At 39.6% G+C, this 17,388-nt stretch overlaps 1 protein-coding gene across 4 annotated transcripts in view; it reads left to right on the forward strand.

Moving 5' to 3' along the window:
- Positions 1–14,337, forward strand: part of GAK (cyclin G associated kinase) — a 76,900-nt gene extending 62,563 nt beyond the window's left edge. For 2 of the 4 annotated variants that reach the window (XM_054186504.1, XM_054186505.1), the window contains exons 23-28: positions 1,648–1,782; positions 2,135–2,254; positions 3,864–4,076; positions 5,383–5,531; positions 6,906–7,082; positions 8,710–14,337. In XM_054186504.1, the coding sequence (XP_054042479.1) occupies positions 1,648–1,782; positions 2,135–2,254; positions 3,864–4,076; positions 5,383–5,531; positions 6,906–7,082; positions 8,710–8,811 (896 nt within the window). In that variant the 3' untranslated portion in view covers positions 8,812–14,337. Of the gene's footprint in view, positions 1–1,647; positions 1,783–2,134; positions 2,255–2,375; positions 3,831–3,850; positions 4,077–5,382; positions 5,532–6,905; positions 7,083–8,709 lie in introns of those variants that run through there. The other 2 variants (XM_054186506.1, XM_054186507.1) reach the window with 2 other exon arrangements.
- The last annotated feature ends 3,051 nt before the right edge of the window (positions 14,338–17,388 follow it).

A 17,388-nucleotide genomic window follows, 5' to 3' on the forward strand; every position in this document is an offset into this window, starting at 1 on the left:
ATTTGTAATAGCGGAGATCATAAACCAAAATTATTTCTAGCTTAAAAATTAATACTAATATTAATTGAAGGCCCACTGAAAGTTTGGCAATAGTGTATAATACAGCAAATTTCTGAATTGATGAATAGATGCTTTTGGATACTTCAACGTTTATAGCCAGTGACACAGCTGTGTAGTGGACAGATGGGGTCCTGAGTACTGAAGCAAATATATACTGTTTCTCACATGGCTTCAGAGGTCTGGAGAAGGGGCTGAAATTTGTACTATACCTTCAGAAGACTTTGGCAGCTACTTCATGCATTTTGTTCTGATGTTTTCCTTCACATGCAGCAGCAATGATTGCTGTAATACAGGCACTTAGCAGACATTTGTTGCATTGTTTTTGATGTGCCCTCTTTGCAACTGTAAGATCTAAGTATAAATAGAATTAGTGGATTGAGGTGGTGGAGGGGATATTTAATTTGCTTCAAATTATTTCCTCAAATAAGGTAAAATAGCTTTTATGTTTTGGTATCAATGTTCAGAATGTCAAGTGGAGAAGCTGAGACAAGTGAAAAGCAGTGATGTAGTATCATCTCAAAACATCCAAAGCATCAAAATGTTACTGTTTTTGTAAGGATGGCTGGGTTAGCTTTCCAAACTCTAGCTCTTTGAAATGTCTTAGAGCAGCAGTAAACATACTGTTTTTTCTGAAATATCACATCTCCCTGTACCACTGACTGTTGTCCTGGCATTAAAGGGGTGGTTGCGTTCAAAAGCTGTCCTGCTTCACTGTGGTCCCTACAAGCTGTGCTCAAAGAGGGTGCTCAGAGCTGGCACACAGCTTTGTGTTCCATAGCTAGGACCTCTCATTCTGAGGATGGCTCACCTCATACCGTGTGTAAGTGAGAAAGGGGGGAACTGTTCGCAAGCGTCAAGGGTGGCAGTTATAACCCTATGTTGGATGTGACGCTTCCTAGAAGTTAGTGGAAGCACCCTTGTGTCCTTTTGAATGAGACTGTTTCATGGTCTGTTTTCAGTTGGCATGGTGGTTTTGCTGTGCACATAGAAAAGTGGCTTTTATCCATGGAGCTAGTGATTCTCAATCTTTTCGCAGAAGAGTTCACTGTTCCTGTATCCTACTCTTCAATTGCATGAATTCATTCATATATTGAACTTAAAAGGGCTGTTAGTTTGTGAAGAGCTCCCTTTGTCACACGAGGCCTGGGGTAGGCAAACCTGAAGTTTGAAGTGACCTGGCTCCACTTGTGTAGCACCCAGGCTGCTGAGTGATACAGAGTACCATTTCATGAAGCACTGATGCTTTCTGGTTACCTGCTGTCTTGTCGGGAACAGCAGCGTGCCCTGAAGCCATCCCTTAGCTAGTGCTTTTACCCAGGAGACTCAAGCAGTTAAATTCATAGCATTGCCTGTGTGTGAAAATATCTTCTCTATGAAGTGCATAGGATGTTTCAAATACAAAGGAATTCCAGTGGTAAAACCCTTCTGAGTCCTGTTTAACACTGTGTGCGTGTGTTATGGAGAAATTTAAGCAAGTCATGTAGTTGGCCACTGTAGCACACAGTTGTATTGGTATAGGCAGAATATCCATTATTGCGATGGTTTTCTTAAAAGAATAATCAAAAGATTTCTTTTTCTCTTCTGTAGGGAATTTGGCACCGGAGCCACCTAAAATATCATCTTCTACAAGTCACCCAGATCTCTTAGGTGGATGGGATTCTTGGGCAGATTCCTCAGCAGCCAGCAACGTAGCATCACCACAGTTGAAGCCTCTTTTTGAAGGTATTATGAAATGAAATTCTTACATTAGATGGAATAAGGAACACTTCAGACTTGGTCAGTTTAATCACTTGAAAATGCTGAACATGTCTTCATGCCTTTTTGCTTTGCTTCTTAAAAGAGTCCATGGTCTTGTGTTTAAATGCCCCTTTAGTAAGGCACTTGTGTAGTTTTTCAGAGTAAGTTCAAGGCAGAGGAACCAAAGAGTTGCAGTTGTCTATAGTAATGGTGATTCTTGTCATGGTAAAAGATGTCATGGAGCAGAATGCTGGGGAGGTTTACACGAGGTGTTGTGGAAGTAGTACTTTTATTCATTCTGTCAATCAAATACATGATACATTTTCTTATTACACAGGTCAAGCTTTTACCACAGGGAGCCAGTCCAGTGTGTCTTCAGGTCTGTCTTTCAGCCAGGCTAAATCTCAGAACTTTGATCCTTTTGCTGATCTTGCAAATCTTGGATCTGGTCTTCCAGGTAAGATCTTACTTTTAAGAGACTATATTTAATGCCTCTACAGTTTGATTTGCTTCTGGTACCAATAAATGTAACTTATAGCTTAAATAAAGGAAAGTGTTTCCTTTTAATTAACAACCAGCTTGAGGCAGTTGCTGAGAGCAGACAAGTAACAAGAAAAGACTGAATCTTTACAAAGATTGTGTGAAACATCCAGAATAATATTTCAGAAGATAACCACAGCTGTGATTTAGAAATGCTTCAGAATCCAGTTGAGAAGGTAAGAGAAACCAGGGATTGCTTATTCAGTAACTGAGCATGAGGTAGCATTTGTTGATACTGTAATGTGAAGGATATAAAATTAAAGTTGGCTTAAATTCTTTGTTAGATACAAAGTGACAGTTAGTTGTTTTAATTCAGTACTTTTCTTTGAATTCAGTAGGCCTTCCTACCTCTGCCACTCAAAACTGTCATGTTTGTAAGATAAGCACAAAGCCCATACTTGTCCACCAATACCAATTATGAACATTTGTCAGTTTGTGGTGGTGTGCACAAAAAGTTATGGAAGATGAGACACATTACAGAGTAGCAAACTTGGGAACTAGCCCTGCAGCATTCTCAAACAGCAGAAAAACTATAGGGCAATAAAAAGAGCTGAGGTCCTTGCGTTTCAGGACCACACTGCTGTAGCAAATGGCTGATTTGTGGCTGTTAAATGTGGCTAGCTGCCAAGACTCCAAGGAATGATTTGAAACAGCCTGTAGTTGCTCAGTTGCTGAATTGCAGAAATGTGCTTTTCCCTTAGCTTGGGGCTGACAGAGGTTTTATCTTCTTGCCTGGGCAGTTAGCATTGTGTGTTTGATTGAGTATCCTATTGGTATTATCTTATATAAACACAAGGTAATGTATAATGTTTAGATTTATATTGTCTGTGTATAATTACTTGCAAAAATTCCAGTGTTAAAGCAGTAGCAATGAGGCTGCTCTGCAGTAAACAACTAACAAAAACTTTCTAGTTTAGTAATTCCAGGTTAAAATGGACTTGTTAAATCTACAGATGGTGTGACAGTGGAAAAAAAAAAAAATTTGTCTTTGATTTGGAGATGCAGGTGTAGTGCACAGTGAACCAGTGGAAGAAATTGCACTGATTTTAGCAGGATTTAGAAAAATTCGTCTTTCAGTTAACTTTCAATAGGAAAAATGACTGCATTAACAAGCAGCCAGATGTCACTGTGCTAGTTAACCTTCTCAGGCTTGAATTGAATTTTCAGGGAGTTTTAAGAACTGGAGTTTAGGCTCGGTGTTGTATTTTTCATAGTTTTTTGGCCTTCACATACAAGTCATTGTTCTGGAAGAAAAGTTATGAGAGTGAAAGCTGCTTAATTGGGAATGCTATATAAACAGAAAAGAAACAATGCTGGAAGACTTTCAGTAATGGCTGTAGCTCCTGCCATCCCAGTTACTTGTTAATGAGACTCTCAAATTCATTTTACACACACTTTTCTGTTACACTTTCTCTTGTATAGTGATATCACTGTAAACTCTGTGGTTATATGTCAAGACCAAACTGTCTTGTACTGAGCAGGTGATAGATCCCAAGATGAAAAACTAATTTAGTGTTTATTGTTAGGTTCCTCCGGTGGTGGACTCTCGAGTAGTGGCTTTGGTCAGAAGACTGCTCCATCTCAGAAGTTGGGAAATCAGTGGCAGAAATCCACAAAACCACAAAGTACTTCATGGCAGTCCCAGACTAAATCTAGCACAGCAGCTAAACCAAATTACACAGTAAACTTCAGTGTTATTGGAGGACGAGAAGAAAGAGGAGTCAGAACCCCCAGCTTTGGTAAGTTTTCTGAAGGCATTACTTATAATGGCCTGTGGAAAGTTGGTCAGATGCGCTGGTAGCTGCGGAAACTCTTGTGTCTTCATCCTTTTATTTACGTTTATGTTGTATCTAGTTGAAATCAGAAAGAGCTTTGCAAATCTGGTGTTCTGCTTTTGCAAAGCTACACTAGAATATCGCAGAGACAAGCTGACCATCGCCCAGTTATTTGCAAGTTTGGGCATAAAATCTCAAGTCTATATTCACCAACCCACATGGGTACTGGTTTTGTATCACTGGGTTAGAAAGATAAATTTGATCTGTCCAGGTAGATGTGGTTGATAATGTTACTTCATGCTAGTCCACTTGTGATACACGGGTAAAAGGATGCAGCATTTTTCCTAGCTGAAGAATAGTAGCTAGTCTTAAAAAAAAAAATAAAATGAAGTAAAACTTCCTAGATTGTGTTTCAAACAAGGATAGGAAAGGTCGAAATCAAACAAGGTGGAATCATTCTTGGAACCACTCCCTTAAGGTGTTCCAACTGAATAGGCAAACCTAGAGGTATAAGGATGGGCATGGCCTCTTTTACATTAACCTTTTTGGAAAATTTTATTTTCCTGGTGTTTTGGTATTAGGATTGTGCCTCCCTTTAACTGGCATATAAGTGAACAACAGGTACTTCTGTAAATTTAAATGATTCTGTTGATCTGTATCTGGAAAGAGGTGACAGGATGGAGAGGCAGTGGGCATAAGCTGCCGCACAGGGAAGTCCCATTGGAGAACAGGGGAAAAAAATAAGTTAGCATGATGAAATATTGAAACAGGGCAAGAAATGTCATGATTCCTTATCCTTGAGAGCAGCTGTACCTCAGCTGGAGGTTGATATTTTATTCCTTCATTATTCTGCATAAGTTTCAACATACTTAAATGTTGACTACATACTTTTGACCAGAGTATTGAGTCACTTGAAAAACTGCTGCACAGCAGTTAGAATTACTTTATAGTGGAAAAATGGAACCATTTCTGAAATCATGAATAGATAGATGTGCATTCCCTCAGATCTACTCAATTTTTAAAAAAAGAGGACATGGAAGTACTTAGTCACCTGTATGCACATGAGGTTCTGGTCTGCTGGACTGAAAGCTTGCCAGTGATCCCTTTTATTCCTATCTTTCTGTTAGTCTGCAGAGTTTATCAAATCCCTGAAGCATATTTATCGTCTTAGTGACAAATGTCATGCAGGTGTATCTAAGTGCAGTATATTTCCCTCCATTAATGTATTCTGCTATGTAACTTTTCATTTAATGTTTTTCTCCTTTCATAGGTCAAAAGCCAAAGGTTTCAGAAAATGACTTTGAGGATCTTTTATCTAATCAAGGATTTTCGGCTAAATCTGACAAAAAGGGACCAAAGACCATTGCTGAGATGAGAAAACAAGAAATGTCTAAAGATATGGACCCCTTGAAACTTAAGGTTTGTCTAACAGTGATATTGATTTAAGTGAAAATCTGAGTTTAAGCTTAGAACTGCTGATAGAGCAGAAGGATACAATGACTAACAGAGCAAACCAATAAAGGAGAATGAAACCTTATCTGTATTAATCATATGACTGTAGAATTTAATTAGTGTGAACAAGAGTCAGTTGGCAATGAAGCAGCAGTGACAATAGCACAAAAAGTGTGTGGATAGAACACGAGTTTCTCTTTCAGCTAAGCTTGGAGAATATAAGAACTTGTTTTCTTGTCAGAGTCCATTTCTTGAAGCCAGGACTGTTCGTTATCTCTCGTGTTCCCAAAGGTCTCCTTAAAAAATGGATTTGGCTGGTAATACAAAACTACAATTTAAAAAACAGGCAGGTGAGAACACCTGTCTTCAGGGTGACCACTTTCATTTGCCAGTTAGCAAGTGCTACTGCTGTCCTGAGAAATTACTAACAGTTGCAATTCTGGAGATGGGCTGTAGAGCTAGTCTGTGGGGGTTTACCTGATCAGGTGCTCAGATTTTTGCGATGTATTACTCATTGCTAACATCACATATTAATATACTTTCAGTTTTGTAGTCCTCATGGTGCTTTAGAGAAGTTTATAAAAGAACTTTGGAGGGATGCTGCCTCCTTACCTAAAGAAAGTGTATACAGCTTGCATGGGTACCTTTTCGCATAAATCACCATAAATGGAAATAAATACAGATTTTTATTTACCATACTTGTTGCTGATAGAGGGCAGAGATTTTCATATTGCATATCACGGTGTTCAGTGAAGATACTGTATCGCTATATCACAGTGGCTTGAATATTGCTGTTAAAGTCTGTGAAATGGACAGTTATTCTAATCAACTTTCATGGGGATATCTGAAAGAACGCTTTAGTTATTGCACCCCTGCAGGTTGCTTAAGTAAACATTAACTACTAATATACATGATCTGAAACTTTCGTACAAATCAAGTAAGAATTTTAGTAAATTAATGTTGTGCCCTGACAGGAAGTTAATGTAATTGTAACAGATGTTTTTAATTACTCCTGCCAGTTCTCTTGTCACTACGTATTGCAAAACCCTGTAAAATTAACTATCTCAGTAACTTCTCTTACAATGACTGGATTTGTGCAATAAACTAATAACAATGAGCTACTCCCTAGTGGCAGATGCAAAATACCACTTTTGGATAGCTAATGATGTGGGTGCCACAAAGAAGAATGTATTGAGACAGTTGGACTTAGGGGGTGAATGCAGCAAGACAACTGTACTTGGGTCTTAACCTTGTAGTCTTCTACAGACTGAAGGTTGTCTCTAGATAGACTGAGAGTGCTTACAGTGATGCAATCAGTTCTATACATTCTGGTTTTCCCAGATCCTTGAATGGATTGAAGGAAAGGAGAGAAATATCAGAGCATTAATATCCACTCTTCATACCGTACTTTGGGAAGGGGAAAATAAGTGGAAACCAGTCAGCATTGCAGATCTAGTAACTCCTGAACAAGTAAAGAAGTACTACAGGAAAGCAGTGCTTGTAGTTCATCCGGATAAGGTGAGTGTGTTCCTCTGATCTTCTTCCGTTTAGAAGGAGTATAAAACTGCTTTTACCACACCATACTAGTCACTGACGCATGCTACAGCCTTGCTTCTTGATCAGCGCCCTAGGTGCTCTTCTCTTTGCTTCTACTGTCTTCTGAACTGCATTCAGGTAGTACAGGATTTTTCGTGTCATCCTGACACAGTACAGAATTCAACAGATAAATGTTAACAAATGAAAGATCCTGCGAAGGTTGTGCTGAGCCCCAGTCAGTTACGCTGGGTTCTGACTGCTGGCAGGTTTAATGCTGATTAGTGGAATCTGCTTTATTTCTGCCAGCTGATAGTTCAGGTCTTTTAGGACTATTCACCAGTATATGAAGACTCAGAGGCTGTCACAACAAAACTGGTAGGGAAAAAATGTTGAACCTCCTTTACTAGATGACTTTACTGGGAACTAGAAAAAATAAATTTCACTAGAGTAAATGAATTAGCAGTTGAAAAATACTTGATGAATATGACATTCCAGTTGTCTTTTTAAAATATTTAATGCTTTCCATTGCTGTTTGTTAGTCTCCCAGTTTATGAAGGTAGCTGCTTCTTCTGAGTCATTGCTCTAGGCTGTGTTTTAGATATAAAGATAATTGTTGAATATACCTGTTTGAATTTTCAGGCTTGCCTTCACTGGTGGTTCAGTGAGCGGTAGTCTAAGTCCTGTGTCATCTCTGTATCCATAACAGAGGAACAAGACATTGTTTGTTTTTTTTCTGCCCCGCATCCTTTGCTGTTCTTGGCCATGTGGCTTCCTCCATCTTTGTGGTGGTTTTTTGGTGCTTTCATTAAGCCCCTTTAACACATCAGTGTCAGAACACAAGTCTTTTTGAGGGATTTTCTTCTTTCCTTTTTTTTTTTCTGATGCTTTGAGTTAAAGCAGTCCCTAAAAGGGTCTATAAAGTATTCCAACTGGCAAAAGTCAAGGGTCAGGAGAAGTGGAAAGATACTGGAGAGGGCTTTGGGGCTTCCTTTTTGTGTTGAAAGAACTTGTTAAAATGACTCGTCTTGTGGGACTAGATCTTTACTAACCATGGGGGTTGGGCTGGCCCAGAGGCCATGCTGCTGTGAAATACGCAGGGAATCAGGAGCGTACTGTCTTTGTTGGAGTATGGAGCAAATGCATGGGAAGTGCTATATCATTAATGTTGAATCTGAATGTGATCCACAATTAGCAACAGATTTTTCTCCAAGAAATCCCATCCAAAAGGAGTTGTCTTAAACAGTGCTTAAATTTTATTCTTGTACACTACTGCACGGTCTGTCAGGAAGCAATTCCAAAAATTACTGGATTTGATCATTAACTAAAACTGTTTAGGAAAAACACAACTTTGAAAAATGGTTTTAGCTAAGTTTCAGTTTTTTATGAATTGCACTAAAAGTTTGAAGTAATGTAAGGAAACCAAGGCTTTGGCTTTGTTTAAAATACTCATGGCACACTTTGGATAAGATTGGAGAGAGCTGCAAAATTGTATTCGCACAGCAGTCTAAAGTTCTTGAATAAGATAAGAAACATCCCACCCCTCTTACATTTGCTAAGTCATATAATTCCTAATATTTTTATGCTTCTAATATGTTCTGTTTGTTTTCAGGCCACGGGACAACCTTATGAGCAGTATGCCAAAATGATCTTCATGGAATTGAACGATGCATGGTCAGAATTCGAAAACCAGGGATCAAAGTCCCTTTTCTAAAACTTCACCTTGTACAAAACTACTTCCAAAAACTGGAGCTGAGCATTGTTGTGACTTTATTGCACCTATGACTTATGAAGCATTTTTCCATGATTTCAGCACAGTTTCTAATCATGCACTTAAATATGGGGATGTATTTTGTAAGATGTAGAGTACAAAGCATTACATAGATGCGTTAAGAAAACAGCTGCTCAGTACTTGAAGAAATCACAATCTGGGAGTAAAGACTTCCTTTCAGTTTTATATATGGTAAAATAGAATTTTAATGAAGCTCCATGATTTCTGGTATACTGTCATTAATTATAAATCATTCCAATTTCATTGATCTTTGCTTTACCTCTACCTTCTCCAATTTGTCTGTTACTTTCAGTAGTTTTGTGATTCAGTTTTGTTTTGGTGTCTGTCGCCTTATTCAAAGTGCTTTAGTTACCAGCAATGAATTTGCTTGGCTTATCTCAAACTTGAGGATGTATATTTTTCATCTGTACTTTATGTCATCAATCTGATAATCATTCTGTAAATAATGTTTTCTGACAATGCCTGTGTTCCTTAAAATAAATTAACAGTTTTTTAGCCAAAAAGACCCCAAATGTGGGAAAGTCAGCCAGGGTTGTTCTTGATTTTTAATTTTTTTTTACGTATCATGAATCTAGAAACAAATCTTGACTTTAAGGTCTGCATGTTCCTGCTGTTTTGTTATTTATTATGAACCTTTGGAAGGCTATACTCTGACCAGTGCTTATTTTCCTACTTCTTTAAATGGTATCTCTTGCTTCTGATTTCAGTGGAACATTCCTTCCATTGGTCTTAAGATAATCGGATAGAAATAATATTATTCTGAAACTTGAAGTGTAAGCACAAAATGTTTTTTTGATTTGTCTGAGTAAATACTACATTACTCATTATAATCTGGAGAGCATTTAAAGTGCTTGAACACATTTTGCTGCATGTCTGAACTTCTGTATTTTTTGAGATATGCATGACATCAGTGTCTGTGAAAACATGGGGTGTATTGGTAGCCTGTTGCATTTCTGCTCACCTACCTTCAATGCACTAGCTAGTGCAAGATGAGTAGAGACACAACTTGATAGAGAACTTTACATGTTTTCTCATTCCTATTCAGAAGGCAGGTTTTCATTAGTGCTGGGGTGAATGAATGCAAATGACCAATGACTGTTATACCCTGTGTGATAACAAAAGTACAATTTTCATATCAAGTTTGAAAATTTAGTGTTGTGGTATTAAAGCTTTGGCGGCAGTCTCTTGAAACACTGCAGTTCGGCATTCAAGGGGATATTTTTTGATCATCTTGCCATTTTATCTATTTTGCATGTTTAACTGAGGGAAGCTGTACCATTATCAGCAGTAACTGTTTAGCTGAGCAACATCTGAACAGAAAACATGAGATTCTAATGCCACCTGAACAGTGTGTTGGATGAGATTTTCCACTGCCATGCCAGCCTGAGAACTGGTGGGTTAGACACTTGTGAACACAGGTTGCAATTTATAGTCTCTAAGCTCAGATCTAATACAGTTACTTACGAACCTCTGATAAAAGATTTTGTGTGTATATATTCACATATATATTCAGCTACTGTGATTTTGTTTTCTTTTTTTTTAAGATGGAAGCCAGAATCAGTTATGGATGAGGAAGTTTATGGTTATATATTATAGCTGCAGTTGTATTTCAGTTACTGCTTTGAGGCAGTCTTAAATCTCAGTAAATTTCTTCATAAAAACAGGTAACTCGCCGTCTGATTTACACTAAGAGCTAATCTTTTTCTCTAGGGACACTTCATTAATTCTTTGTATGCATGGACTGCATCCATTGAAATGAAAGGCTTCTGCTGGTAGGATAGGTTTGTTGGAGACCTGCATGGTTTTTCACAGTTCTAGGGCAAATGATATCTAGTAATAGGTTTAAAAAGACACACACAGATATATAATGACTGTGATTGGCTGCACTCCTATATACAGCTGAGAGATTAAGTATTTCTGAGGGAGCTGCTTTTAGTAAGGTAGGGCTACTTTAAAAACTCACATTCCTTTCTGCACATATTTAATTTCTTTCAGCACAGTTTAACTTTCAGCACATAGTAATACTTAATTTTGAGGGACACATTTTTAATTGCTCTTCTCTTGAAATATGTCTATAACTTAAAACAGAAAATTGGGAGCAAAATATCTTTCTCTGCCTTGTATGTTTGATAGCATTTTCTGGATGTCTGTATTTCTATGTTTTTATTTCCCTATTCTTGCTTGCAAAATTTTCTTTAACAGTGGAGAAGAACCTTAGATGTAATTTTAAGTGAGGAGGGAAACATGAGTGCAATAGTTTTATCTGGAACTGAAGATCTCTTAAAATTGATTCCCCCTTTTTAAAATTATGGAAAATCATTAAGTTTGGCTGTGGATTTTTCCAAGAACCATTTGATAGTTAGTGAAACTTCAATCAGGTTGACAGGACCCCTCAACTTACTTTGTGGCTTAATCAGCTCTGGTCCTCAGTGGGAGAACCGTTTGATTCCTTTGTCCTCCTCCTTTCTATGTAGTTGAATTTTGGTGCCAAGAATCTGTGAGAGGCTCAGTTTGGTAAGTCTCAAATCTTGACAATTAAACTATTTTGGTTTTGTTTTTGTTTGGGGTTTGTTTTTTTGTGTGTAACTATGTCATTTAGTTGTGTAGCCCTGTAAGCAAACTTCAAATATGCAAGTGATGAACATGACCACAGTAAATTTAATTGTTGTGTTCTTTACAAGATAAAGCAGCATGAGGACCACTGAAGGTGTTCCATAGTGTAAGGCTTATATATTAAATTTTTTAGTTACAGGAATCTGGGAGGAGGGAGGTTAAGGTAGATTTTATATAAATATATATTGAGTCTTAATGTTGCTTTTAAAGGGGAGGGTCATTCGGGAGAAAAAGTCTAGAAATTCTGCTTGAATTCATCTTGAAACAGTAATAAAAAATGATAAAAAAACTGTGAGGGGCTTCTCAACCGTTCTCACACTCTGTACTTCATTGATAATTGGTTGTATGCTGTATGGGATAGGACTGCACTCAAACTATTACATACAAATTCCACTCTATCTGTATATTAATGTCCACAAGCCAAAAAGCTTTTAGAATAGGCTACATTAAGCTGAGACTTGATGAGGTACTGTGAATTCTCATTGGGCTTAAAATGTATATTTTTTTTCATTCATGCTTACTATTCATGGAACAGTTAAATTTTTAAATGTTGGAAGTGAAATCATTCCCTGAAAGCTAGACTTAATATCTTCTGCTTACTGTAAAGGTTGAGGTGACTGTTGCCAGAAGGTTGATGTTGTGTCTACCAGACTTCACACATGGCACTTGTAGTTTTATTGTGAAGTACCTCCTTGACTCTTGCAGCAAATCATGGTGCCTTTTGGCCCATGTTTGTCATTCTTTTGTCTGTTAATGACAACTGAATAATACCATACCTTCTTTGCAGCCTACCAGGATCCAGCTCTTAAAAGTGAGTAGCTTGACATGTTTATTGCAAGAGCAAAGAAAAACAATGCAGTATAGATTAGGGGAAGAGTGTAGAAGAACATCCAGACTCTAACCTACATCTCAAATGTTGTTTTCTAATTCTCTCTTCATTGACCTATTCCTACTACTCCTCTGCTAAAAACAGGTCTAGACTAGTAGAAGAAAACCTGGTTTGTATCCTGCTTTTCCAGCCCTTTTAGAAGTGCTACTGACTGGCTCTAGACAAGTGGCAGTACGAAGTGCTTGGCCTTTTTGGCAGAAGTTGCTATGAAGCAGAGCTTATAAAACCATAGGGCACATTTCCACTAGTTATTTCTGAATTGTTGCTTATGTTACATTGCTGTTAGATCTGGAGAGTCAGGCAACTTACCTTTTAAAATAGATGTGAGAAGAATTGGTGTTAAAGAATGTGTGTGGCTAGAACCTGCCAAATGGAGAAGAGTGATGTGCTTTGACCATGTTGGAGGAAATCAGTTGGTCTGTTTAACCTTGGGCATGCCTGTGTGGTGTTTCCCAGTGCTGTCAGATTTCCTTGACCTTAACAGCAGGGGAGAGAAAGAAAATGAGCAGTTACGCACTTACATTCATATTAAATCATGGGGTTACGCTCAATATTGTTAGTGGGCAGCCAATTGTGAAATCAGGCCTGGAAGGAAAAGTTCCTCTGTGTTGTCACTTGGGTAAAGTTTGGATACTTTGCTAATCAATGGTAGCTTCCTTCAGCAAATACAGAATGGAAAACCTACAACAGTGCTGGTTTCCTTGGCACAGTGGCAAAATCCTTGGCATTTCACCTGTGAGGGTAACTAGTGCTCATGAAAAATGCCTTGCATACCTCCCTTTTCTTGCTAATTCTGAAAAGTTCCTCCAGTGTTATCTTGCCAAGCACAGAGTAACGGTTCCTTCCTGAACGTGAACTATGTCTCAAAGCTGCTTACACAGGATCGGTATTTTGCACAAACCATAGCAGAGTTTAGTATAACTGAAACCTCGACTGCCTTTTGGGGCTGCTGGGTTATGTGCACCATTCCACCTCCCGAGGCCAGACTGCAGTTTTGCCAGCATCAGCAGTAGGTTTGCATAGTCATTGGCCATCGCCTCCTCTGCTGCTCACGGGAATATTTCAGGGTAACATAAATGTGGAAACCTTGTTGCTTCTTAGCTGTGTTCTCAATTGTCTAACAATTGCAGTGTAACGAACACTTTGTAAATAAGTTCAAATTAGTCTTGTACAGTTACCTGTGCTTTATGAGTCAGTCAACATTCTCTGTCAAGAACTTGCAGGTGATTGATCTGTGAAAGCCGTAGGAGGAATGTATCATTTCCTACCCCTTGGCTCTGTCCCTGGTGCAGAGTAGCTGTAGCTGCTGGATGCCCAGTGACCAGGAGCAAAGGGTGACTTAGCTGAGCTGTGGTTCGGATTTTGATGAATCTGGCAATGCTTGCTTGCTCTCTGTTTGGGTGAGCTTATTGTAGACCACAGTTTAGACTGCAATAAGTTTCCAACATAAGCTCCAAAAATACAAATTCACTAATTTTTATGAAGGATACATGTTGTCATGGAAGTTTTTTATTACCAAAAGGGGATTAAGAGGCATTGTGAGAACTCCCAAAACTCTTTAGTGGAATGTACTGTATATTTGCAATGTAGACTTCTAGAAGCGATTGTCATCTCTGATAAGGACTTCGCTTGCTCTGACGTCCTTATTGTATTTACCTGTAGTTGTGATTGTACTTTCTATACCTGTGATTTTTCTGGTTTGGGGTGTGTGGAAGGACATAACAGATATTAAAGTCCTACTTTTGCTATCTTTCAGGAAAGTCAATGTACTGAGTAATTTTGCTACTAGTGAAATGAAAATTATACCTGTATGTATATAAAGATAACATTAAGCCTTGTTTAAAAGTAGATTTAATGTTTGGCACAATGTCCTTGAACAGAATATTTTGCTTTGAAATGTATTACGACTTGACTTAACCAGTGATCAATTAAAACAAACAAAATGATTTTGCATGTTTGTTTCTTTAGCAAGGGAGAAATGACCTGCATACCCAAAGCATGTCCACTGCCTCTTTCAGAACAATATGCAAGCGTTAGAGAAATGGTTCTCATTAGTACGTTGAGGTTGACTGAACCTCTTGGAAAAACCAAGTGTCTCTTCAGAAGTGTCTCTTCTCCTGTTGGAGAGGAGTCCCTGCAGTGTGCTCGGTGGTTGGGCAACTGCATTTCTTAGACTCCTGCCTGTATGGGGCTGTGAGGGGTTCCTGCGCAGAACTTCTTTTTGGAGAAGAGGAAAAGACTGAGGCAGGAGGGAGGAATGAGCAGCCCATGGTGGGGTGGGTGTGGGGGGACATTCGGTGATGAAGTGCTGCGGATCTGGGGAATCTGTGAGGGAATGCTGGAGAAGGGGGAGTTGCTGCTGGGACAGTAGTAACAAGGTGCCCAGAAGCATCTTCTAACTCCATGCTCTCAAACAAAAGTAGGGGATTATATAAATAGCAGGGTCTTTTATAGTTGAGAGCAAGCCACTCAGTGACATTGAGAATGTTCCTTTAAAATAATAAAAGCATAGTGGTGTAGGATTACCACAGGAGATTCCCAAGGAGGAGAGTGGAAAACGGAGGATATGGGAGAATGAATGGGTGTGACCAAAGGAGAATGGGTGGGATAAGCACGTGGCAGTAAAGAGAAGCATTAGCAAGCTGAGAAGTAAGCAAAGTTCTGTTAGGGAAAGGCCATTGCCATTGGAAACATTTTTCATATTCCGCTTACTACCTTGCACAGTCTGATGGGTTTATAAGAACTCAAGATAGGTCTTCTAGCATTTTCTTACCAAATAATCTTTCTCCCTGTATTGAAAGTAACATGCTGTTACTTTTGGTGTTAATCTGTTTACTCTAACCATGCAAAACTGCTGAAAAATGGATTGATACCTACTTCCAGTCAGTCCCTTACTGCTGCAGCAAAGGATAATGCTAGTGAGTTGCGTTTTTTTTTTTTTTCCATAGACAAAGCCTGTGGCTACCCTGACACGTGTTTAGAAAGACTAAGTTGGGAGTACAATCCACAGCGGATGGAAATCATGCAGTGTCAAGCTGGCAGGTGTCGGTAAGTAACTGAACTAAGTAGGCAGAATGTGTTACAGAGAAATAACATGGCCTTAAATTCAATCTCAGGCAGAGCAAACAGAAGAGCAAGAGCAAATGGGTGATTAAAAAAAAGGCAGCAGAAGCACTGTGCAGAGCACCGTGCGTACTGTGGTGGTGTGCGGGGCAGCTGGTAGCAATCTGAGCCCAAGCCTTCGAAATCTGTACTGTGGACACCTCATCTGGACGTTGGAGTGCTGAAGAGGATACCATGTGCTCTGCCTCAGCACCGCCTCTGTTGTGAGGGTGAGAGGAGGGCTTCTGGCAGATTTTTACCCTCTATGGCAGAACTGAGGAAAAAGCGCTGAAGAAGGGAAAAATGCAGTCTGTAGGTAGGTGAAGAAGACTTGAATTGGAATTAGTACGAACTGTAAGGGATTCTTCATCTCCTGTAATCTGTAAAACAGTGCTGGCTGTTTTCCTGGGGTGGCTTCCGCTCCTAATCCAAGGTCTGGGCACACAAAAAATGTGAAGTTCTCTGGTGTGTAATGCTGCTAGCAGACCCAGGAATTAAGTCATTATCTTTGTGTGGGTGTTTGTGGGCTCATGTTTCGGGAGGCCTCACTTGGCTCTTACCAGTTGGTGAGCTTCAGCACTTCCTTCCTTGTGCATGGTTTTGGTGAGCAACAAGACAGCAGAAGTGCTCTGCAAGTCGCACTGAGGAGACGGGATTGTCAGTGTGCTGCCTCCCTGCCAAGGAATACGCAATGCATTCAGCAGACTTCTAATGTGCAAGATGAAACCTGGAGGGGCAGCTCATCCAACTTGCTCAGGAAGCTAATTTAAATGACGGGCCTCTTTAGAGGTTTAGGATTGCAGCTGTTAAATCTGTTTATTTCTCCACTATGAAATAAAATGAAGTAGATAGCTGTGAATTTTGAGTACCAGCCTAAACCTTGCTGGCTTTGGAAAGAGGAATACTGTGTTTGTAGAACAACTTATGTAGAAAATAGAATGGAAGTGCCTCAAAAAACAGGGAAATCAGGAGATCTGGTTGTACTTGGTGTGCTTGTTAATGTAGGAATATCGTGTGCTGTGGAGTGCTGAGTGTTTCCTAGCTTAGTGTTTGAGCTCAGTGCATCCACTGGGTCTGCTCTTCTGCTGATCTCTGCTGGCTAGGTCCTGGCAGTTATGTAGCTCAGTGATGTTGACAGCCTTCGTAGAAGCTGTTAATGGAGTGTTTGACCCCAGAGCCTTCCCTGTGGTCTTTGGTTCCAACACTTCAGCTTCCTTCAGGCTTCTGGAGTTTCTGAAACAATGGACTCACCTGACTTTGTGCGGAAACCAACCAGTTTCAGCAAAGCAGTACCAGAAACACTCAACCTGCAGCAGTGAGTAGCTGTGATGTCTCCTGCTCCACACCTGCTCTCTCTGCATCCTAACAGTGGTCCACCCTAGGGGCAAATAAGGTGCCAGGTTTATTATAGGGATGTATGAACCATGAGAACTGAACTCCCACAAGTGTTTCAATGGATTGAATTGATTTGTTGAACGAGTGCATATTCTGCTTAATTTCACTGAGACTTTTTTGTATATTATGGCTAAACTTGCCTCTCCTGCCCTCAGTGACTCATCATGAAACGAGGGATGAATGCAGGGTTTTTATTACCACTACGTGTTTTTCACAACTATCTTGCTTCACCATGGAAGCTGCCCTCCCTTCTCCTCCCACTCCCACTTCTCACCAGGCTTTTATGCTGCTCCTACCAGCACGAGCCTAATGCCTATTAGGCTTGTGCTGGTAAATTTGGACTTGGAAATTCCTCATCTGCTTCTGTGCCCACCTGATGCAGCTGCTTCCTGACATGTGCAAGGAGGGGCCACTTCAGACCTCTGTATTTCTTCTCCTGTGTGTTGGGCATCATGAGGAGCACATCGCCTCCCATGGAGAGTTGAGCTGCAATTGTTTAC

Source organism: Rissa tridactyla, chromosome Z, assembly GCF_028500815.1.
Source record: "Rissa tridactyla isolate bRisTri1 chromosome Z, bRisTri1.patW.cur.20221130, whole genome shotgun sequence".
Lineage (NCBI taxonomy): Eukaryota > Metazoa > Chordata > Aves > Charadriiformes > Laridae > Rissa > Rissa tridactyla.